This window comes from Stegostoma tigrinum, chromosome 39, assembly GCF_030684315.1.
Source record: "Stegostoma tigrinum isolate sSteTig4 chromosome 39, sSteTig4.hap1, whole genome shotgun sequence".
NCBI lineage: Eukaryota > Metazoa > Chordata > Chondrichthyes > Orectolobiformes > Stegostomatidae > Stegostoma > Stegostoma tigrinum.
This window is the reverse complement of record NC_081392.1, coordinates 1,559,833-1,583,349: the sequence shown is the minus strand read 5'-3', so window position 1 is coordinate 1,583,349 and position 23,517 is coordinate 1,559,833. Positions and strand designations below refer to the sequence as shown.

Genomic DNA, 23,517 nt, shown 5'->3' with positions numbered 1-23,517 from the left:
ACGAGGACTCATCTACTGAGGTGGTATGGGCTGAGGTCAGAAACAGGAGAGGGGGGTCACACTGCTGGGAGTTTTTTTTTAAAAACTAGGCCTCCGCAAAGTTCCAGGGATGTGGAGGAGAGGATTGTCAAAACAATTCTGGGCAGGAGTGAAAGGAACTGGGTTGTCATTATGGGAGACTAACTTCCCTGACATTGCCTGGAATTGCTATAACTCTAGTATGTCAGATGGATCAGTTTTTATCCAATGCGTGCAGGAGGGTTTCCTGATTCAGTATGTTGAAGAGCTGACAAAAGAGGAGGCCACACCGGATCTGGTACTTGGTAATGAACCAGGCCAGGTGTTTGATTTAGTGGTAGGGGAACACTTTGGAGAGAGTGGCCATAATTCGGTTATGTTTACTTTAGCGATGGAAAGGGATAGGAACATGCCACAGGGCAAGAGCTATAGATGGGGGAAGGACAACTATAATGTGATTAGGCAAGACTTAGGAAGCATAAAAAGGGTTTGCAAAATGCAGGGAATGGGGTCAATCGAAATGTGGAGCTGGTTGAAGGAACAGATATTGCGTGTCCTTGATAGGTATGTCCTTGTCAGTCAGGGAGGAAGGGATAAGGTAAGGGAGCTGTGGTTTACTAAAGAAATTGTATTTCTTGTTAGGTGGAAGAGGGAGGCTTCTGCGACGATGAAACGAGATGGTTTAGATGAGGCAATGGAGAGTTACAGATTAGCTAGGAAGGATTTAAAGAGAGAGTTAAGAAGAGCAAGGAGGGGAAATGAGCAGACATTAGCAGATAGAATAAAGGAGAACCCTAAAGTTTTCCTTGGGTATGTGAGGAATAAGAGGACGACTAGGGTAGGAATAGGGCCAAAGACAGAAGTCAGAAGTTGTGTGTGGAACCTGTGGAGAATGGAGAGGTGCTAAATGAATATTTCTCATCTGTTTTCACTCAGGAAAAGGAGAGTATTGTACAGGAGAAGACTGAGTTACGGGCTACTAGAATTGAAAGGATTGAGGTTAGTAAGGAGGTGCTATCAATTCTAGAAGGTGTGAAGGTAGATAAATCCCCTGAGCCAGATGGGATTTTTTCCAAGGATTCTCTGGGAAGCTAGGGAAGTGGTGGCAGCCTTGGGCCTTAATCTTTGAGTCTCGTTGTCTATAAGTTTAGTACCAGAGGACTGGAGGATTGTAAATGTTGTGCTCTTGTTCGAGAAGGGCAGTAGAGATGATCCAGGTAATTATAGACCTGTCAGCCTTACGTCTGTTGTAGGAAAAGTTTTGGAAACGATTATAAGAGATAGGATTTATAATCATCTAGCAAGCAACAAGTTGATTGGAGATAGTCAACATGGATTCATCAAGGGCAGGTCATGTCTCACAAAACTCAGTTTTTTTGAGACAGTGACCAAGCATGTGGATGAGGGTCGGGCAGTGGATGTAGTGTACATGGACTTCAGTAAAGCTTTTGATAAGGTTCCACATGGTAGGCTATTGGAGAAAATATGGAGGCATGGGATTGAGGGAGATTTAGCAGTTTGGATTAGAAACTGGTTTTCTGTAAGGCGGCAACGAGTAGTGGTTGATGGAAAACATTCAGCCTGCAGTCTGGTTACTAGTGGTGTGCCTCAAGGATGTTTTGGGACCACTGCTGTTTGTCATTTTTATAAGTGACTTGGACGCAGGCATAGGTGGATGGGTTAGTAAGTTTGCAGATGGAAAGATTCTTGGTAGTCTGGATGTGCAGAGGGATCTTGGTGTCCACGTACATAGATCCCTGAAAGTTGCCACCCAGGTTGATAGTGCTGTTAAAAAGGCTTCCGGGGTGTTAGGTTTTATTGGTAGAGGGATTGAGTTCCAGAGCCGTGATGTCATGCTGCAACTGTACAACACGTTACTGCGGCTTCACTTGGAATATTGCATGCAGTTCTAGTCGCCCCATTACAGGAAGGATGTAGGAGCATTGGAAAAGGTGCAGAGGAGACTTACCAGGACGTTGCCTGGTCTGGAGCGAGGGCCTTATGAAGAAAGGCTGAGAGACTTGGGTCTGTTCTCATTGGAGAGAAGGAAGCTAAGAGGGGATTTAATAGAGACATTCATGATGATCAGAGGATTAGGTAGGGTGAACAGTGAGAGACTTTCCGAGGATGATGACGTTAGCTTGTACAAGCAGGCATAGCTACAAATTGATTTAAGATAGATGTCAGAGAGAGTGGTAAAGGCGTGGAACGCCCTGCCTGCCAATGTAGTGAACTCAATCACATTAAACAGTTCTTGGATAAGCATACGGATGATGATGTGATAGTATGGGGGGGGGGGGATGGGCTTAGATTAGTTCACACGCCGGTGCAACAGAGGGCCGATGGGCCTGTTCTGCGCTGTATTATGCTATGTTTTATGTTCTATCTATCCACTGTAAAATGTACTCCTATACCTCTGAATACTTTCACAATGATGGTCAATTTAATCGTCACCTACTTTAATAACAAAACACCAGATGCTATATTGAAGACACTTCTTCATATCATGTCTGGTTATGGTATGATGCTAGGAACAAATTTTTCAACTCCAGAATAGACAACCATGATTCATGGCCTCTGACCTTAACCTTCACACAAACTTCAGAAACCCATATGGTGTCACTGAATTAAACTCAATGAAATGCAAAATTTAGTTAGGTGGTAAGATGGCAGTCCTGATGCCAGTGTTTGTACATAATGGGCCATGACCCGTTCTAGTTAATTTGGCAGCCTGTGGGAACAGGGTCACAATCAAAGAGTTCTGGTCCCCCTACTACATCTAAGCTCAATTCAGGTCTGCCCAGTCTGGGTCACCCCAAATTGTAATATCTATTCCTGGGCCAACAAGTCAAAATTCTAGGTTTGGCTGTCTAAGTATGTAAACTGCCAAACACTGAAGCTTTGTGTTTCAATTGGAATCACAGAATCCCTGTGGAAGCAGGGCATTCAATCTGTCAAATCACACTGACCATGTGAACAGCATCCAACCAGACCTGCAATTCCCATGGCTAATCCACACAGCCTGCACATTTCTTGACACTACGGGCAACTTAGCGTGGCCAATCCACCTAAGCTACACATCGCCAAACTGTGGAGGAAACCAGAGCACCCAGAAGAAACCTATGCAGGCATGGAGAGAATGTGCAAACCCCACCCAGACAGACAGTCACCAGAGGCTGGAATTGAACCCAAGTCCCTGGTGATGTCAGGCAGCAAAGCTAACCGCTGAACCATCATGCTGTCCCAATTAAATCACATCAATTTTCTAAATTTGGGTTATAAAACCATTCTAAAGATAAAGCCATCGACATCCAGGAACTAGTTTAGCAAACCCTTGCTACTCCACATCCGAGAAAGTCCTTATTCAGGCAATTGCAAATTTGCACACAATACCCAGGTGGGATCTCACCTTAGTGTTTAACATAGAACAGTGTAGCACAGAAACATTTGGCTCACCACGTCTGTGCAAACTATGCCATTCTAAACTAACCCCACCTGCCTGCCTGCGGTCTGTATTTCTCCATTTCCAGCCTAAATGACTTTTACATGTTGCTATTTTGTCTGCTTCTACCACCTCCCCAGCACTGTGTTCCAGGTTCCCAGCTTGCTGTGTAAAATAAAAAAAACAACTTGCCTTTCACATCTCCCCAAAAACTTTCCCCCTCATTTTATACCTACTTATCCTTGTATTTGACCTTTCGACCCTGGGAAGAGACTACTAAACAGATGTTCAGTTATCACATTACTTTTTTAAAAAAGGTCAATAGATTTCCTTTTATTAAAAATCTCAGATTCTGGCTGCAGAAGTGAGAGAAAAAAAATAGGAGCAGGTTAACATCACAAAGAGCAGGTTAGCAAAATCAAAACCATTTATTCACCCCACCTGTCTCTCTGCTGTCTGTTACACTGTGGTAGATACAATGGACACACAATATCCTACAAGACATCAGCATTGAAAGAATTGAGGGTCTGTCATATTAAGAGATTTTGGAAAGACAGGAACTGGGACTTGATGTTCCCACTTCAAAAAAAACTGCAGATTTGATTCATCTTTAATGGGTTGGGCTCCAGCAGTTCTCAGCCTTCCCTATCGGAGTCCCACACTGCGGCAATGTTCCAGGTCCAGGTAACTAAACAACTATTCCACACAGTTAACTAGTCACAAATGTTGGTGAGAAAAAGCACAGCTCATTTCTGTAATTAATCATGTGTCAAATACTTAATATGTTGAACAACCTCAAAAAAAAGGCAAGACAAAGAATTGGCTTATTACTTCCAGACAAATTTGGGAATTGAGAATGTTAAGTGGAGACAGAATATAGATTTTCACATGGGGTAATAAAAAAAAACTTCTCATTTGGGTGAGGTTAACAGAAGAGCATGATCTCATCAATACTGGACAATTGTATCTCAGCTACACAAAGTGAAAGCAACTGACCAGGCTGACTATATTGCTCAAGAGCAAGCCACCACAGATTTGACAATCAATCAGCATTCTGGTTCAAAATGAGTGATGATCAGTGAGTGGGTCCTTGTTCATTTGAAGGATTATTCATTATTCATTTCAGAGGCTCAGACACCTCTTCACCACATTGCATTTCCAAAATTCCAATTTTTGGACCATTGGCACAAGTCGCTTGCAGGGACTTTTGTTCTGTGCAGAGGGAGAAGCTGCAGTGAATCCTCAGGGTGAGATATGGGCATTGGCCACAAGGCATTATAAAAAAAGTTGTTTGTACATTGGACATAAAGCAGCAAGATCAAAAGAGCATTCAGACAGGTGACAGCATTCAGTAGATCAGGTTCCTGTACACAACAGCACTTAAAAAGCATCTGTGTAATACCTCGCAAAGTACAAAGCACAACATTGCAAAAAAAAAGTAGCAGGTTGACCTTTCCAAAGCTCCAGTTACTGGCGGACAGAACTGATTTCAAAAACGTGTGCTCTTCATTAAATGCTCCTTGGCATACAACATCGCCCCACCACCCCACACCCCACACCCCACACCCCACACCCCACACCCCACACCCCACACCCCACACCCCACACCCCACACTCAATGAGGGATGTTTCACGTTTGGCTTCTCCACAAAAAACAAGGAGAACAAGTACTCGAGAATGTGAATAAATCTTAAAACTACAGTTTCATATGGGTCTGTGACCTTTAAAATCGTTTTAAAAATTGCATTTGTCAATGGCAGAGTCTTTCAGGCACAAGCACACAGGAATATTGGAGGGCAACAGATTCAAACGAAAATAAAAGGAAAAAACTGCAGTTGCTGGAAATCACAGGCAGGAAATTCACGAGAGAGAAAAAAAATGCATCAACAAGCCTCTGTGGAAGGGGTAGACGTGTCAATAGTCACTGATATTGACCTGACCAGCATTCCCTATTCATTTAATCTCCCATTTCCAAAGCTCTTTCTCAGGAAGACCTTTCTTTCAAACATTATCTTTTCCTTGATTTTGGCAATCTCAATTATTCAGAACAAACAGTGTGGAATTTTGGAATGGTCAAGATTAAACACAATGCTTCCAACAAGCTGTTGTTTGCAGAGATCATCGAACAATGAAAAGCCTACATGCAGAAAAATATATTTTCACACCTTCCCCCACCCCCCTCCCACTCTGCCAAGCTAAGGGCTATTGCTCTGGTAGATAAGTAGTGATGAGGAGATCTTGAGTTTTCTTTGATGAGCTGATCCAGAGGCTGGTGCTTTAGGAATACATGGTGAGTTGTAGCCACTAGAACAGAAAATGGACAAAGTCATTAGCCATCTTTTTTATTTTACAACAGCAACACCTACTTTACTATAATCAGTATGTTTGTATTAAAAATTATTGTAATTTTGTTCCTAATAAAGTGGGAACATTTTGCTTTAGTATTGACTGTGCTCATACTGATTTGACTGCTTTGGTATCGTGGGACACCTGAGCAAATTCATCCATAACATTCTGGTCAGAGTTGTCTGCAACCTGTTCACATAGGAACCAGACAACAGCAGGCTAGGTGGATAGGTCATAGGAAATGCAGGTTTATGGGTATAGTGGGGGGGGGGGGGGGGGGGGGGGGGTGGTGGTGTCTGAATGGGATGCTCTTCAGAGTTTCAGAGTGGACTTGATGGGCCAAATGGCCTGATTCTATGACAGAACCTGCTGTAACAGTACAATGGGTGTGACCTTTAAAAGGACAAGATTAGGCACATCTGCGAGTGAAACCAGTTGTGCAACGTCCATTCCACACCCAGGTGACTAACACTCAACCTGTCATCTGAAGTGTCTGAAGGGCCCCTCACAGCTGCTAACCATGGTGGTAGAGCGATTAGAGCTAAGTCCCAGCTTTTCCCCACATACAGAAAACAAAATTTGCAAAATAAAAAGTAACTCGCTTCCATCCCTGAAGGATCATTCTCCATCTAACTGACAAAAGACAAAGCCCCTTTCTTCTCAAAGAGCAGCCAAAGGTGTCCAACAGCTTTGTTCAATTTCCTCAGAATTTCCCTGTCTAAATTCACAACATTTTTAAAATCAGCCTGTTCAGAAATATTTGTACACAACTCTGGAACAGGTGGAATTTGAGCCACGGTCTCCTAGCTTAGATGTAGGGACTCTACCACTGAACCACCAGAACCTTTCAAAATAAGTGGTCCGGCAAAGGGCACATTTAAGTTGCTAATGGAGCCAACAAGAGCACGAACTGTAGTCGGCAGGATTCGAGCCTACACAGGGGTACACCCAAAGGATTTCTAATCCAACCCCCTCAACATTTGGCCATGATCACGCACACTCTGTCTAGATGCAATCCTATCCTCAACTATTTACCGGTCATCATTTGCTGCTTCTTCTGTGTCGTCTACCCATTCTATCCTATTTTATCACACATGAAGCTCCACATTTGTTTGCCATTTCTCTCCGTGCCCTTTGCAAAACTGCACCTCAATAGCCTCCTCTTTAGAAGGGAGTTGTGTTACGGGCCAACTCTGATCACAACTTGTTGTGATCACAATCCATTCTGACCCCACAGATGCTGGTGCCATCTCAATGATTTTCACTCTCAACTGTTCCTTTTAGGAGCACAAGTAGGCCATTCAGCCCATCAAGCCTGCCTCGCCATTCCAGATCATTTCCTCAATACCACTCTCCTGAACCTCCATGCCCTTTACTGCTATTAATCTCCAGAAATCTAATCTATTAATCTCTGTTTTAGACATGCTTAATGATTAATCTTCCACAGCCCTCTGGGGTAGAGAATTCCAAAGATTTACCACCAGCAAAAAAATTCCTCTTTTTTCCCTCCACCACAGTCTTAACTGGCCTACCCCTTATCCTGAGCTTATCCCTCTGATTTTACAGTCACCAACCAGGGAGAACATCCCATCTACATCCACCTTGTAATGTCCAGCAAGAATTTTGCAAGTTTCCCCAACGAGATCACCTAAAATTCTTCAAAATCCCAGAGACCACATACCCAATTTCTTTAATCTCGCCTCAAAGAAGGATCCTGCCATCCCAGAGATTAGTCTAATGAACCCTGGAGTTCTAATAATCATAATAATAATCAGAATCTTCTAAATTTCTGTCCACTGGCACTTGGCCCATCTCATTCTCAAGGGTCAAACTACGCATTACCTCCTTCCTCATTGTTCCATAGCAATACACTTCCACTGTGCTCTTTGTCCATTACTCTATTACTATCTCATTTTGAGCATGAAGTCCCCCAAAACAATTAATTCTTTCGTTGAAAATTTGATCCTCTGTATTTTTCCGATTAGTTGTTGGATTAAGTAAAGTCCAGAGTGGCATGGCCAAGTTGAGCAGAAGGGTCTGTTTTTGTGCCATACATCTGTCTTGAAAGATGAAGAAGTTTGGCTGACAAAACCTCTAAGTGGTAATACGACTAGGGATATGATCCTACCTCCACTATGTTGACTTTGATGGAGCCATTGTTGTCTTTATCCAAAGCTTTGAATGATCCTGCAAGTGAAAAAGAAAACATGTGATGGTTAACCAGCTCTGACCAGCAGTGACTTGCATTTGTGTAGCTTCTTTAAAATGTAGAAAAACTGTCACCTCACAGGAACTGTTATAAACCATTATACAGGGAGTCACATAAGGAAATTGTTAGGGCAGATGGCCAAAAGTTTAGTCCAGGTGAAAGAGTTTTAAAAAGATTATCTGGAAAGGGAAGATGTTGAGTAAGGAAGTTCCCAAAACGTTAGTCTAAACAGCTAGAGGCATGACCAGCAAAAAAAGGGAGGAATATACAAGAGGCTAGAACTGGAAAAAAGCAAAAAACTTGTTTGCTGATCTGTTGGAGGCTTGAGATACAGGATGGGGGTACGGATATTGCAGAAGGATTTAAAAAGGACACTTTTTTAAAAACTTTATGATATCTGTCAGGAAGAGCAGAGATTGATAGGCAAATTGGACTTTGTGTGAATCATGACACCAACAAGCAGAGCTCTGAATCAACTTAAGTCCCTATTTTCTCTAATTACCAAGTGCCAGTGGACAGACATTTAGAAGTTTCTGATTATTATTATGATTATTAGAACTCCAGGGTTCATTAGACTAATCCCTGGGATGGCAGGATCCTTCTTGGAACCCCAAGTATAATTGATGCTGTTCGCAAACTTTGCAATGTAAAGATGTGGTGACTGAAATTTTTGGGTGAAGTGATCGAGTAAGGGAAGCAGGAAGAGGGGGAATAAATAGACAAAGAATTGTACTTTAATTAAATCAATAATTGCAGACTGTCTGAAGTGACAGTGGAGGCAGATTCAATAGCAGTTTTCATAGAAGGCTGGAGTAACCTTGACCCTGCTCCACTATTCAATATGATCATTGAGCTCAATACTATAATCTTACCCTTCACCCCGGCAGCCACAAGTTACATCTGCCTCTTTCTTGGAAACACACTGTTTTGGCCTTAAACATTCTGTGTTAATGAATTCCACAAGCCTCTACTCTCTAGGTGAAGTAATTTCTCATCAGTCTTAAAAGGTTTACCCCTTATCCTTAAACTATGACCTTTGGCTCTGGAATTCCCACTATCAGAGGCATCCTTCCTGCATCTAATTAGTCTCGTCCTGTTAGAATTTTATAGGTTTCTATGTGATCCCCTCATTCTTCTAAACCCCAGTGAATACAATCACGACCGACTCGATCACTCTTCATACATCAGTCTTGCCATAAATCAATTCAGTGAACCTTTGCTACACTTCCTCAATGATAAGGGCATCCTTTCTCATTACGAGACCAAAACCACATACAATATTCCAGGTGTGACCTCACCAATGTCCTCTATAATTATAGCAAGTAATCGTTGTTCTTGCACTTGAATCCTCTTGCTCTGAAAGCCAACATGCAGCTTGCCTTCTTTACTGCCTGCAGAACCTGCGTGCTTACTTTCAGCGAATGGTGCATAGGAAAGACCAGCCCAGATTGAACATTTCCCTCTCTCAATTTGCAGCTGTTCAAATAATAATCTGCCTTCCATTTTTACTACCAAGGTGGATAACCTCTCATTTACTCTCATTACACTATCTGCTATTTGTTTGCCCAATCACCCTGTTCAACTACATTTAGTTCCCTCATCTAAGTCACATCCTTCTGCTCAACTCTACTGGTTACGTCCTCAGAATTCTTCAAGTATGATTTCCCTTTTGTAAGTTTATGCTAACTGTACCTGATTCTATCACTGTTTTCCAAGTTCCCTGCTATAAAATCATTGATAACAGACTCTAACGTCTTCCTCTCCACAACCAACATCACATTCTGTCTATAATGCCCTGTTTTCTGTCTACCTGCATTTTTAAATTGTTGGTTACATTAGCTACCCTTGAATCTGCAGGAGCTGTTCCAGTAAAGAGTCTTAGAAGATGACCATCAATGCATTCACTATTTCTAGAACCACTGTGGGATGCAGATTATTGTGGGGTGGGGAGGGGCACAACTCAACTAATTAGAAACTTCTCTCAAAATACAAACACAAAAAGGGCCAAACAGCTAATGAGTAGCCAGATGCTGCCATTTACAGATTTTAAACATTTGTTAATTCTTTCCAAATTACACAAAAGAAATTGTTTCAATTTCAGCCTGAGGCAATTAAGCAGCATAGCTCAGTTCAGGAAAATGTCTTTTTAATCACATGCTGTCAGTTAGATCCAGATGTGAAACTGAAATTCTGCTGTCAACTGGGTGGTGGTGGTGGTGGGGCGGGGGGGGGGGGGGGGGGGTGGGAGTGGGGGGGGACGAACTGGGCTGGTTTTGGGATGCAGTAGGGGAAGGGGAGATCTTGAAACTGGTGAAGTCCACATTGATACCATTAGGCTGCAGGGTTCCCAGGCGGAATATGAGTTGCTGTTCCTGCAACCTTCGGGTGGCATCATTGTGGCAGTGCAGGAGGCCCATGATGGACATGTCGTCTAAAGAATGGGAGGGGGAGTGGAAATGGTTTGCGACTGGGAGGTGCAGTTGTTTGTTGCGAACTGAGCGGAGGTGTTCTGCAAAGCGGTCTCCAAGCCTCCGCTTGGTTTCCCCAATGTAGAGGAAGCCGCACCGGGTACAGTGGATGCAGTATACCACATTGGCAGATGTGCAGGTGAACCTCTGCTTAATGTGGAATGTCATCTTGGGGCCTGGGATGGGGGTGAGGGAGGAGGTGTGTGGGTAAGTGTAGCATTTCCTGCGGTTGCAGGGGAAGGTGCCGGGTGTGGTGGGGTTGGAGGGCAGTGTGGAGCGAACAAGGGAGTCATGGAGAGAGTGGTCTCTCCGGAAAGCAGACAGGGGTGGGGATGGAAAAATATCTTGGGTGGTGGGGTCGGATTGTAAGTGGCGAAAGTGTCGGAGGATGATGCGTTGTATCCGGAGGTTGGTAGGGTGGTGTGTGAGAACGAGGGGGATCCTCTTTGGGTGGTTGTGGCGGGGGCGGGGGGGGGGGGGTGTGAGGGATGTGTTGCGGGAAATACGGGAGACGCGGTCAAGGGCGTTCTCGATCACTGTGGGGGGAAAGTTGCGGTCCTTAAAGAACTTGGACATCTGGGATGTGCGGGAGTGGAATGTCTTATCGTGGGAGCAGATGCGGCGGAGGCGGAGGAATTGGGAATAGGGGATGGAATTTTTGCAGGAGGGTGGGTGGGAGGAGGTGTATTCTAGGTAGCTGTGGGAGTCGGTGGGCTTGAAATGGACATCAGTTACAAGCTGGTTGCCTGAGTTGGAGACAGAGGTCCAGGAAGGTGAGGGATGTGTTGGAGATGGCCCAGGTGAACTGGAGGTTGGGGTGGAAGGTGTTGGTGAAGTGGATGAACTGTTCGAGCTCCTCTGGGGAGCAAGAGGCGGCGCCGATACAGTCATCAATGTACCGGAGGAAGAGGTGGGGTTTGGGGCCTGCGTAGGTGCGGAAGAGGGACTGTTCCACGTAACCTACAAAGAGGCAGGCATAGCTGGGGCCCATGGCCACCCCCTTAGTCAATATGGACTTCACCAGTTTCAAAATCTCCCCTTCCCCTACTGCATCCCTAAACCAGCCCAGTTCGTCCCCTCCCCGCACTGCACCACACAACCAGCCCAGCTCTCCCCCCCCCCCCCACCCACTGCATCCCAAAACCAACCTGTCTCTGCCTCCCTAACCGGTTCTTCCTCTCACCCATCCCTTCCTCCCACCCCAAGCTGCACCCCCATCTACCTACTAACCTCATCCCACCTCCTTGACCTGTCCGTCTTCCCTGGACTGACCTATCCCCTCCCTACCTCCCCAAATACACTCTCTCCACCTATCTTCTTTACTCTCCATCTTCGGTCCGCCTCCCCCTCTCTCCCTATTTATTCCAGTTCCCTCTCCCCATCCCCCTCTCTGATGAAGGGTCTAGGCCCGAAACGTCAGCTTTTGTGCTCCTGAGATGCTGCTTGGCCTGCTGTGTTCATCCAGCCTCACATTTTATTATCTTTGATTTCAATCTCACTCAGCTCCTGCTAAATGCAACAGGATGCAGGATCTGTCACACTGTTTTCCAGCTCTCAGAACTGCAGCCTGAACCCTTACACCTAGTGACCAAGCAAAGGAACCCCATTATATAGGGCTATCAAATTTACTGCCATCCAGCCCAAATGGTTTCTGCTCCACAGGCAGCTCCCATCTTCTACACCAAAGTTTTCCTCTCACCTCATTATCATAACCTTTTATTCTTTTGTCCACCATCACATCACCTAGCTTCCCTGTGCAATTCACTTCTACCACTCTGTTCTCCAATTCCACATGCTCACCACTCCCTGGGTGAAAGGGGGTTCTACAAAATTCATCAATCTCTACTAGTTAGTCAGTCAGTCTCATGTTTAAGAGACCGTAGGTTTGGATCCCCGGACAAATGAATACCTACATCTACCCAATTGGGGGCGGGGGGGTGCTGGCTGCATCTGTTCTGACTTGGAGTGTTGTGGGTCAGTTTCAGAATCTCCACATCATTCTATTTTGAGCCCTCAATATCAATTTTTATGGGAACAAGTATGCACTGTACTCAGCTTATAGTTTTATTTCTAGTTTCGTACATAGCACATGCCTTAATATTGCTGCCTGGCACAGCCCAATAACAACATCACGGGAATGATTCCAAACAGATTGGCCAAGTGAATAGGTGACATCAGAACAACACTTACTGAGCATGGCATCCAACCGGACTAAGCAGGAAATGTAGTTGTCAAAGTCCATGTCACCAGATTCATTGGCATATCGGCGATACAGCAATCGGTAAAGTTCATCATTCAGGGGATATCCTACAGACAGAGAGACACAGAAATAGAGAAGGTTAAATGTCAAAATCCAGCAAAATCCGACCAGGCAGTGACAAAAGAATGGGAATGCAATTCCAGGTCAGGATAGGATGAGATTTGGAGGCCGGTTCAGAGAAATGTGGGAATTTTCCCATGAGTCTGCTCTTTTTTAGATGGAGCCTGCAGGTAGGTTGGAAGGTACTGTCATGACAGCCTGAGCAGACTTGGTGCTGTAATAGTCAGTGATAGGAAGACTTCATGGCTATTTTATTATGGATTTCATTATAAATGCCAATCTGAAGCTCATTGCATAGGATGCTCTCAGAGTGATTTCAGTGTCTTGAGTTTCAAATACTACTGAGATGTTTCAGTTAACAGAGGTGAACTGCCCATTTGATAATGTCTCAAGCATACAGAAAATATTGAACAAAGGCCCCATTTAAAGATATTAGCAAAGGATTAAAAGTGCAAGAAAGACAATAACAACTGGATAAGTGCATGTTTTGCAACTGAAGGTAAAGGAAAATAAATAAAGGTTTTCTGCTGTGCAGCGAGTAATTCAGGGCATTGGTCTAGTGAATGTAATCAAAGTGAAAAGGTAGGAATAGGAAGAAAGCTCTATCAACTGTAAAACTGGGAAAGAAAGTCTGGTTAAAAAGATAGGAAAGCAGAAGCAAGAGTTAGACAAAAAAATCAACAGAAATCTTATATGGGCAGAGCACCTGAAGGGAACATTCAGAAGGAACACTGAATGCAATTTTATTTGAGTGACGGAATGAATAGGCTGGGGATTTTTTTTTCCTGGAGTGTCGGAGGCTAAGGGGTGACCTGATAGACATTTGCGAAATGAGAGACACGAATAGGGTGAATAGCCAAGGTTTTTTCTCAGGGTGGTGGTGACTGGAGTTCAAAACTGGAGAACACAGGTTTAAGGTGAGATGAGAACGATTTACAAAAGGGGCCAGAGAAGTAACTTTTTCACACAGAGGTTGGTGCATGTATGGAATGAGCAGCCAGAGGTGGCAGTCGAGGCTGGTACAATTACACCATTGGATGGATATATAAATAGGAAGGGTTTAGGAGGGATATGGGCCAAAATGCTGGCAAATGAAACTAGGCCAGATTGGGAAGTCTGGCTGGTCTGAACAAGTCAAACGGAAGGTCTGTTTCCATATTGTATAACTATGAAGGAAGGCAGGGTCCAATTATCATAGAACATGGAATAGCTGTACTGCACTGTATCAGACATGGAACAGCACCACCCTAGCATTTGGGCTGAAGTGAAGCAGATGGGATCAAGCACTCAAGAGTTCCTGAGTATCCCATACAGAGATCAAGATTGGGGTTTGGAGGGAATTTGTGTGCACGTGCAAGAGAAGACAACAGTCCAGAAGGAAAATGTGAAGAGAAAGCTCTTACATATTTTCCTGGAGAGCTGTGTTTGAGAACCTATATAGTGACAGAAGTATGCAAGGGGGTGAAGAGCATCAGAGACAGCATGTACAGCCACCCACAGCTCTGGACCAGATTCTCTTCAAATTTTAGTGGCTGCAGCATTTTTGGGTTTTTTTTTGTAGGCAATCCGCAAACCAGGCGCTGTTCAAAGGTGACCCATCTAGTGATCAGTAGAGGAACTACATACCAAGGTCAGCTCATGATCTTGCTGCAGTCGATCAGCTCTTTATGCCTCTGCCAGTTCTTTGAAAGAGCTGATCAATGATTACCAATTCCCCAGTACTTTCTTCAAACCAAGGATCTGCAGACATGGCAGCAGCTCCACCCGCAAGTTCCCTTCTAACTCATGACCATGCTCATTTGGAGATACACTGCTGTTCCTTCAGTGTCAGTGGGTCAAAATCCTGGATCTGCCTTCCAAACAGCACTGTGGGTCTACCTACACCTCAGAGCCCCACATCACATTCAAGGGGCAATTAGGGATGGGCAGCAAATGCTAGCCTAGCAAATGATGCTCTTGAGCTAAGGGGAAAAAAAAGGAAATACCAATAATTGTTGAAATTAAATCAGAAGCCACAGGACACCAAGTTGTAATCCAACAGGGTTATTTGAAATCACATTTGGAGAACTTTTTGCTTTTGGAGAACTACTCCTTCATCAGTTCAAGTGAGTTCACCCGTTGAAGGAGAAGTGCTGCAAAAGCTTGTGATTTCGAATAAACCTGCTGGACTACAACTTGATATCCTATGGCTTCTAACCTCGTCCACCTCAGTCCAACACCAGCACCTCCACATCGCTGAAATTAAAACGATGGGGGGGAAAAAAAATACCAAAAGACAAATCAATTAATTCATTCATACCCAACACAGGCTTCTTCCCACTCTAGTTATCTCCTCTTGCCAAATCCACATAACCACAATTCCTTTATCCTTTATATGCTCATCCAGACTTCCCTTAATTTAAGTCCATACTAGTCATCTCATGCCTTTCATGTGGTAGCATGCCCTTCAATCTCAGCACACTGTGGGGTCTCCTGAATTTCTGATCAGATTCACATTACAGAGAGTGTTGAAAACGGCTTTGTCGTAATACCAGCACTGATGGGCTGAATGGGCTCTTGCATTATAACAGTTGTGTCCTTGGCACCACAGCCCCCTCTGTGCAGCTATAGGTCAGTCAATCACATATCTTACCTGCTGCTTCAAAAGCCAGAGGAAGCTCCTGGCTGTTGATGGTCCCTGACTTGTCAGCATCGAACTTTTTGTAGACAGCCTGTGGAGGTGCATTACATAATTAGTTCAAACAGCACACAGTGGGTCATAATGACTAACAGGGGCACAGACTCAGACTGCACATCTACAACGAAAGTGCACGAATTCAGATAGAAAAGCTATGGAGGATACACACATCTCGCCATCAATTGCCAGGAGGCAATGGGCAGTTAGTGGTCGACAGGTGGTTACACAGCTATCAGCCTCCACCCACTAAAATAGTCCAAAGGTATCAGCTATTGTCGAGTGGCATCCTGGCTCAGTAGTCAGCACTGCTGCCTCAAAGCGCCAGGGTCCCAGGTTCGATTCTGTGCAGACTTTGTACGTTTTCCCCATGTCTGCATGGATTTCATCAGGGTGCTCCAGTTTCCTCCCACAGTTCAAAGATGGTGCAGGTTAAGTGGATTAGCCATGCTAAGTTTCCCATAGTGTCCAGGCTAGATGGATTAGCCATTGGAAAATGCAGACTTAGTGATTGGATCAGGGCGGGTTTCCCAGACTAGGATCAGCTCAGCTTAGCTCATGGAGCTATTATACCTTTGACTGAATGTCAGCGATCTATGGAGAGCATTGTATCACTGCAGCAAATTTCAATGATTGTCTCTGAGGAGGTTGTTGTAGCAGGGTTGCTCTTTACAAGCAGTGCATTCCAACCTGGGAACTGCACAGAGGGTAAATATATTGAGCTGGGAAAGGTCAGAGTGCAGATTGGCTAGAATTACATCAGGTTAGAAAACTGGAATTACAAGATAGTTTGTAGATTAGGCCTGTATTTCCTTTGCATCTGGCAAATACAAGGGGCCTCTTCTGATGCAGCGGTAGTGTTCCTATCGCAGGGACCAGAAGGTCCAAGTTCAAAGTCCTACCTGCCTGGGCATTTGTCCTAACATCCTCGAAGAGGTCTGATTAAAAATAAATTTATTATAGATAAAGGGGACATCGATCAAGGTGTTTAAAATATTGGATAAGAAATTCAGAGAAACCATTTCCTCTGATGACAGCACCCAGAACAAGATGAACAGCTTAAATTTAGGATGAGGTCATTCAGGAGAAAATCTGCATCATGCTTTCCCCAACCCCCTCCCATCCAAAACCTGTTGAAAAGGAGAAAGACAGATACACGTGTGTTGGAAAAAGGTGTTGAGACATTTGGAATCCGTGGGGTTGATACCAGACCAGCCAGCTGGATCAGTGAACTGGAGAAGGCAGACTTCCATTCAAATGGGTTTTTTTGGTTAATAATTGTGACGTTAATTTTTCATTTCAGAAACTTGCAGTGGCTTTAAAAAAATCTCTAACTTAATTACAAAATTTGAAAAATGTCACATGGAAATTTAATGCAGAAAAGTGGAAACTAATTCATGGGGGTGCTGGCAGAATGAGGAGGGAACATGAAATTCTAAAAGGGATGCAGGGGGCGAAGGACCCAGGAATATACATGCACAGAAGGTGGCAGGATAGGCTACGGATGGGGTTGCGAGGGCTGGTAGAACATACAGCGTCCTATACATTCTAAGGGGAAGCTTAGGGTTCGAAAGCAAGGCTTAGTAACTTAGAGACATGCATACCTGCCACTTCTTAATCTTATCCCAAAGATATTTAAATTCTTCAAAGCCCAGTCTTCCAGTGCTGTCAGCCTGAAATCAGTGGGTTAAGGCAGTGTAACAAACTCAATTCAACATTCACATACTCTGACTCCAAACAGATGTGGATTTCTCCTGAACTTCAACATGAAAATAAGCCTCCACTTCGAAAAATGTTCTTTCATAACCAGACATCTTAAAGCAGTTGCTGTACATTTTGAACCAATGCTGTGGTGCAAGAAACACAGGTCTATCCATACTTTCAAAAAGAAAAATTAGCCCAGTGCTTTCTACACAGTCTCTAAAACTAGCAGCTGAAGAGACAGGTTTCTGCAGCATTCTTTTACAAAGGCAAAGACATGCTTCTGGAATGGGGTCCAATGCCTCACTGTTGGAGGAATCAACAGGGGGAAACACAGGATATTGACTGGGAGCAACCGATCACAGCAAAGGTGGATATGTCAATCACAACTACTCCAATTCAGCCCCAGCAGCTAGAGGTCGTGATACACAGCCTGCAATAACACTGCAACTTCAGTGTAATAAATATCTCTCAACACCTCAGAATTATCTGACACCAAGTCAAATAAGGAGATACTGGGCAAAATTTATAGGTCTTAAAGTAGGAGAGAAGCGAGAGATGTTTAGGGAAGAATCTTCAGAAATGGGCACTCAGGCAGCTGACAACACAACCGTCAATGGTAGGATGACAGAATTTAAAACCCACTGGCCAGAAATGGAGGAGTTCCCAGACAGTTGTAGGGCTTGGATGGAATTCAAGAAAAGGAGGGTGGAGTATGAAAGGAATTGAATAGAAGGTAAACACTTGAAATGAGGCATCACTGGAACATGGGTCAATATGCAGAATAGCAATAAAGAGATTAGACTTTGGTGTGTTAGGACAGGATTAGAACAGCAGATTGAGTCTGGGGTCTGAGCAATGGGAGGACAGTCCTATAACAGCAGCAAGGTCTGCCCTTGTAGCACATTCAACATCATGAAACATTGTGGGATGCTTCACATTATTAATGAAAACAGAAGATTGAGACATACAAGGAGATCTGTAGAGATAACTAACAGTTTAACCGACAGGTTTTAAGGAAGACTGTTTTAAAAAGGTGGGAAGCAGTGTTAGAGAGGTGAACAAGTTGACTGAGGGAATTTGAGAGTTCAGGATCTGAGCAGCTGAAGGAACAGCCACCTGTGGTGGAACAATTAAAGTCTTGGAACACACATTTTGTAAGTTTCAGCAGTGAGCATTTTGAGAACTGTGACCTGTTCTGTAAGTCTTAAGTTATTTCAGGGTAAGAGGCACCATCAGGTGAAAGTCTTAAATTGGAGGAAGGCTAACTACAAAAAAAAAATTAAATGGCAACTGAGGAATATAGAACACAGAACACTACTGTGCAATACAGGCCCTTCGACCCTCGATGTTGCGCCAAGCTGTGAAACCAAATTGAAGCCCATCTAACCCATACCATTCCATTATCATCCATATGTTTATCCAATGACCGTTTAAATGCCCTTAAACTTGGCAAATCTACTACTGTTGCAGGCACGGCATTCCACGCTCTTACTACTCTGAGTAAAGAGCATACCTCTGACATCTGTCCTATATCTATCAACCCTCAATTTAAAGTTACGTCCCGTCATGTTAGCCATCTCCATCCGAGGAAAAAGGTGCTCACTGTCCGCCCTATCTAATCCTCTGATCATCTTGTATGTCTCTATTAGGTCACCTCTTAACCTTCCTTGTTCTGTCCTGGGGCAACTATTTGAGGATAAGTCCCCATCTAGTTTGTGGGAATCTTTAAAAGGCCCATTGGTTAGCGTTCAGGACCAGCATGTTCCTGTGAGAATGAAGGAGAAGGATAGCAAGAATCAGGAACCTTGGATAACAAGACAGTTTGAACATTTTCAGAAAGAAAAAAGGAGGCATCCATAATGTTTAGAAAACTAAATACAGGCAGAGCCCTCAAAAAAAATACAAAAGATAGCAGGAAAGAACTCAAGCAAGGAATTACACACGAAGAAAAGGGGCCACGAAAATTAGCAAACAGAAATAAGGAGAACCCAAAAGCATTTTACATGAATATGAGGAGCAGGAAGGAAGCTGGGGAAGGATAGATCAGTCATGGACAAAGGAGGAAATTTAAGCAATGGAAATGAAGGAAGGCTTTTGAGTTAGGTCCTTAACAAATGCTTTGCATTGGTATTCACAAAGGAGAAGGACACAGTCTCGGGAGGGGTATATTGATGTTCTGTGTTTGTCAACATGAAAAAAAAAGGGTGGTGGTGTTTTAAAAAGCAAAAGGTAGACAAGTCCTTGATGGAAACTCTCACAGAATGCTGAGGGAGGCAGGTGAAGAAATTGCTGAGGCCTCGGACAAAAACTTTTGGACACTTTAATCACAAGAGAGAATCGGAGAATCACTAATGGTGTTCCTTTGTTTAAGAAGGGCAACAGGGATAATCCAGGAAGTTACAGGCTGGTGAGTCATATCAATGGTCAGGAAATTATTGGAGAAGATTCTTAGGGACAGGATTTACTCACATTTGGAAAAATATGAACTCATTAACGATAGTCAGCATGATATTTGCAGAGAAGGGTGCGTTTTTCAAACTTGAAAGAGTTTTTTTGTGGTAGTGACAATGATAATTGATGAGGACAGGCAGATGTTGTCTACACGGATTTCAGCAAGGCCCTTGACAAGGTCCCTCATGACAAGCAGGTACAAAAGGTGAAATCACATGGGATGACAGACCTGACTCAGCCATAGAAGAAAGCGTAGCAGTTAAAGGAAGATTTTCTGACCAGAGATCTGTGACCAGGGGTGTTCGGCAGGGACCAGTGCGGGGACCTTTGTTGTTTGTAGTAGGTGGCCTGATTAGTAAGTTTGAACTAAAATGGTTTACCAGGATGTTGCCTGGTTTGGACAGTATTAACCATAAGGAGAGGTTGGACAAGCTTGGCTTGCTTTCACATGAACAGCAACGATCCAATACAAGTTTAAAAAATTATGAGATGCATTGATAGTGGGAGGATTTTTCCCAGCGCAGTATGTCAATTATTAGCGAAATAGGTTTACAGTAAAAATAGGAAGTTTAATGCAGTTGTGAGGTGCAAGTTTTTTTTAAAAAAGAGAGAGTGTGGAAAGTGCCTAGAATGCACTGCCAGAAGTGGTGACGGAGGCAAATTCAATAGCAAAGTTTCAAAGGCATCTTGCCAGATACACGAATAGGCAGGGAAGAGAGGAATACGGGCTGTATAGAGCAAAAGGACTTCAGTTTAGAAAAGGCATCGCATGTCAGCACAGGCTTGGTGGGCAGAGGTGCCCGTCCTTGTGCTCTTTGTTCTTTATTGTTTTATAAGAGACCAGAATTAGAAGAAGAGCTAATCTCATAAAGGTGTTTAGGCTTGGCGGGTATAATAGAAACCGGGGAGGGGGACAAGGCCATGAAATGATATGAAAACATGGATAAGAACTTTGAGAGGTGCACTGCGATACCGAGAACTAGCATACATCAGCAAGCACATGATGGGTGAACAGCAGTTGGCATGAGACAGAGTTTTCAATGACTTAAAGATTAAAACATGAAAAAGTGTCGAATTCAAGGATAGGGATTCCAGATGCAAATGAACACAGATCAAACAGTTAGGGATGTTAGGGATTGAAACCAGCTGCCTGAGGTCTGTGCAGAAGCTAATCGTCTGTGGGCTAAATAGGTCAATCAGCCTTAGACTATTTCCCAGAAGAGAAATGGAATTTGGAATGAAGACTCAATTCAATAACTTCACACCAATATTTTATAGGAGCCCATTAGTGAGCATCAGATAAACAATCGGATAATTTAGCACTGTTCCAGAGAGGTGCTTGAGAGAGACAGTCAGGTATCATCAGAGCATGTGAGAACCATGTTTCCAGATGTTGTCAGTGAGAGGAAGTAATAGTTCTTGTGTAGGAGCAACCACTCGCTAATAGCTAAAGCCTTGGGATACACCAGAGGCCAACGGCGCAAGAACAGGAAGGGGTGTCTCTTAATAGAGATTCAGTATCAGTTGACAAGCACTGAAGCTGAAGGGTGAAGGGGTTCGGTGCGAGTATGGATACAGGTAGCAGTTGGTGCTGCTGTGGCTACAATTATGAAGATGCGAGTATGGATACAGGTAGCAGTTGGTGCTGCTGTGGCTACAATTATGAAGATGGATGGAATCAGGAAAATATGGTTTCTCAAAGCAGGCCAATAGTGTAATAGAAAATAACCAGGTTTGTGGTTGCAGGAACATCAAGGGGAACGAGAAGGGATAACATTCGTCACATAGGATAGCACATGCCCTTGGTTTATCCTACTTAAAAATTCCTTACTGGGCCCAACTTAGAGTCTAAGTTTTGGTAAGACCATTAAAAAAGGTGTAGGCCATTCAGCCCTTGAACCTGCTTGACCATTCAATAGGATCATGGCTGATCTGGCATTCCTCATGTCCCCTCTCCTGCTTTTTCATAACCTTCAATTCCCCATATGGTCAACAATCTATATCCACCTCAGCCTTAAACATACCCTAGGACTCTAGCTCCTTAGTTATCTGTGGCACAGAGATTCAATACTTGGACCCTCAGAAGAAAAACTTTCTCAATCTTAAATTGGTGCCCCTTTATACTCTCTGATCCTAGGGTCTCCCATAAAGGAGAAACATCATCTTAGCACCTACCCTGTCAAGCCCTTTAAGAGACCAAAATGCTTCAAAGTCCTTAATGTCAGTAATGGTGACCATGAAAGTATTGATTGTTGTAAAAACCCATCTGGCTCACTAATGTTCTTTGAGGAACAGAATTTGCTGCCTTTAACAGGTCTGGCCTACATGTGGCTCCAGATCAACAGCAATGTGGTTGACTGTTGACTGTCCACAAAAGAACACTTCTGAGAGAATTTTGTTTTATGCAATTCTCCAGCCCCAACTCAATTTCCTCAGCGTAACACAGTATAGAAACAGACCTTCAGTCCAAACAGCCCATGATGACCATAATAATAAACTAGTCACACCTGCTTATGCTTGGCCCATACCCCTTCAAATATTTCTCTTACATGTATTTCTCCAAAAGCCTTAAATGTTGTAACTACACGCACATCCATCACTTCTTCTGTAAGTTCATTCTACATACACACCACTGCTTTTTTAAAAATAAAAATTTCTCCCATGTCTTTTTTTCTTTAAATCTTTCTCCTCTAACCTTAAAAATAAGGCCTCAGTCTTGAAATTCTCCTACCCTAGGGAAAAGGCACCTGGTATTCACCTTATCTATACCCCTCATGATTTTATAAACCTCCAAGTTCACCCCTCAACCTCCTATGCTACAGTGAAGAGAAGTCCCAGCCTATCCATATAACTCAAAACCTCCATTCGTGGCAACATGCTGGTAATTTATTTCTGAACCCTATCCAGCTTAACAATAACCTTCCTAGGACCGGGCAACAAGAACTCAACTAAACGAGAAAAGCCCGAGATGAAGTGTAGAATAGTTCACTGCAACAAATTAAAAACTGCAGTGTTGGAAAAAGCCAAAGCCATCAGCCCTTTTGACCCAAGGTTGATAATCAGTTTGTTCCTTTGCTGGAGGATACATCCATGACAGCAACCATGCTGCGGCAAGACTCCAAGCTGAAACCATCAGTCTTCAGATCGGAATCTGTGACAAGAGAATAAAACATCAGCAGAAAAGTCAGGAAAGCTCGCTCATCCAAAAATAAATCTGATCCCCAACCAAGAGAGGAACCACCAGGGACCTAGCCAGATCAAATACTGACATCTCCGAACACTGACTACATTGTACGAAATTAAACGCTATCACAGTAGCTTTGAATACTGCTATTGCTAAAAGTTACCAAGGTATCTTCTTTCGTACAAATGAGTAAAACTAATAAAAATTTTTATTCAAAAAAAGGGAAGGGAACTCAAATACTGTTCTTCCACAGTAAGGAATTTCCTGCCCAAATCTCTTCACTTTTGTCTCACTTTCCTCTTAACATACTATTAAAAACCAACATTTTCCTCCAAGTTTTTGATCATCTGAACTAACATCTTCTGTTGCCCAACTTCACATGCTGTTTAATAATACTGTGAAGCCCGCTGGGAAGTTTCATCATGTTTAAAAACTTGTTGCTACTTGGGTCCACTACATACTACAGTCTCCATTTTGGGACGCTGAATAAATTGACTCTATACCGCCCAAGAGCTTAGAGAAACAAGGGGAACACGCACACGCGCACGTGTAATGGACTCTGAGCTGCCATCTTAAGTGTCTAACAATTCACTTGTACTTAACACCAAAAGCTGTTCGTAGGAGCAGCTCAGAACTGACGCAGAACCAGGGAAACCAACATCCAGTGAATGAATCTTTAGAAACATTTCTGGGTTAATTGG

The 23,517-nt window shown here is 43.5% G+C and overlaps 1 protein-coding gene across 1 annotated transcript in view; it reads right to left on the bottom strand.

Annotated features, from left to right (window-relative positions):
- Nucleotides 1-5,057: 5,057 nt before the first annotated feature.
- The window catches only part of capns1b (calpain, small subunit 1 b), a 34,790-nt gene continuing 16,330 nt past the window's right edge, over nt 5,058-23,517 (bottom strand). Inside the window, exons 6-11 of the mRNA XM_048522191.2 lie at nt 22,719-22,783; nt 17,082-17,150; nt 15,436-15,514; nt 12,674-12,790; nt 7,935-7,993; nt 5,058-5,764 (exon numbers count right to left, since the gene is read on the bottom strand). Of these exons, the coding sequence (XP_048378148.1) occupies nt 5,738-5,764; nt 7,935-7,993; nt 12,674-12,790; nt 15,436-15,514; nt 17,082-17,150; nt 22,719-22,783 (416 nt within the window). The 3' untranslated portion in view covers nt 5,058-5,737. The remainder of the gene's footprint in view (nt 5,765-7,934; nt 7,994-12,673; nt 12,791-15,435; nt 15,515-17,081; nt 17,151-22,718; nt 22,784-23,517) is intronic.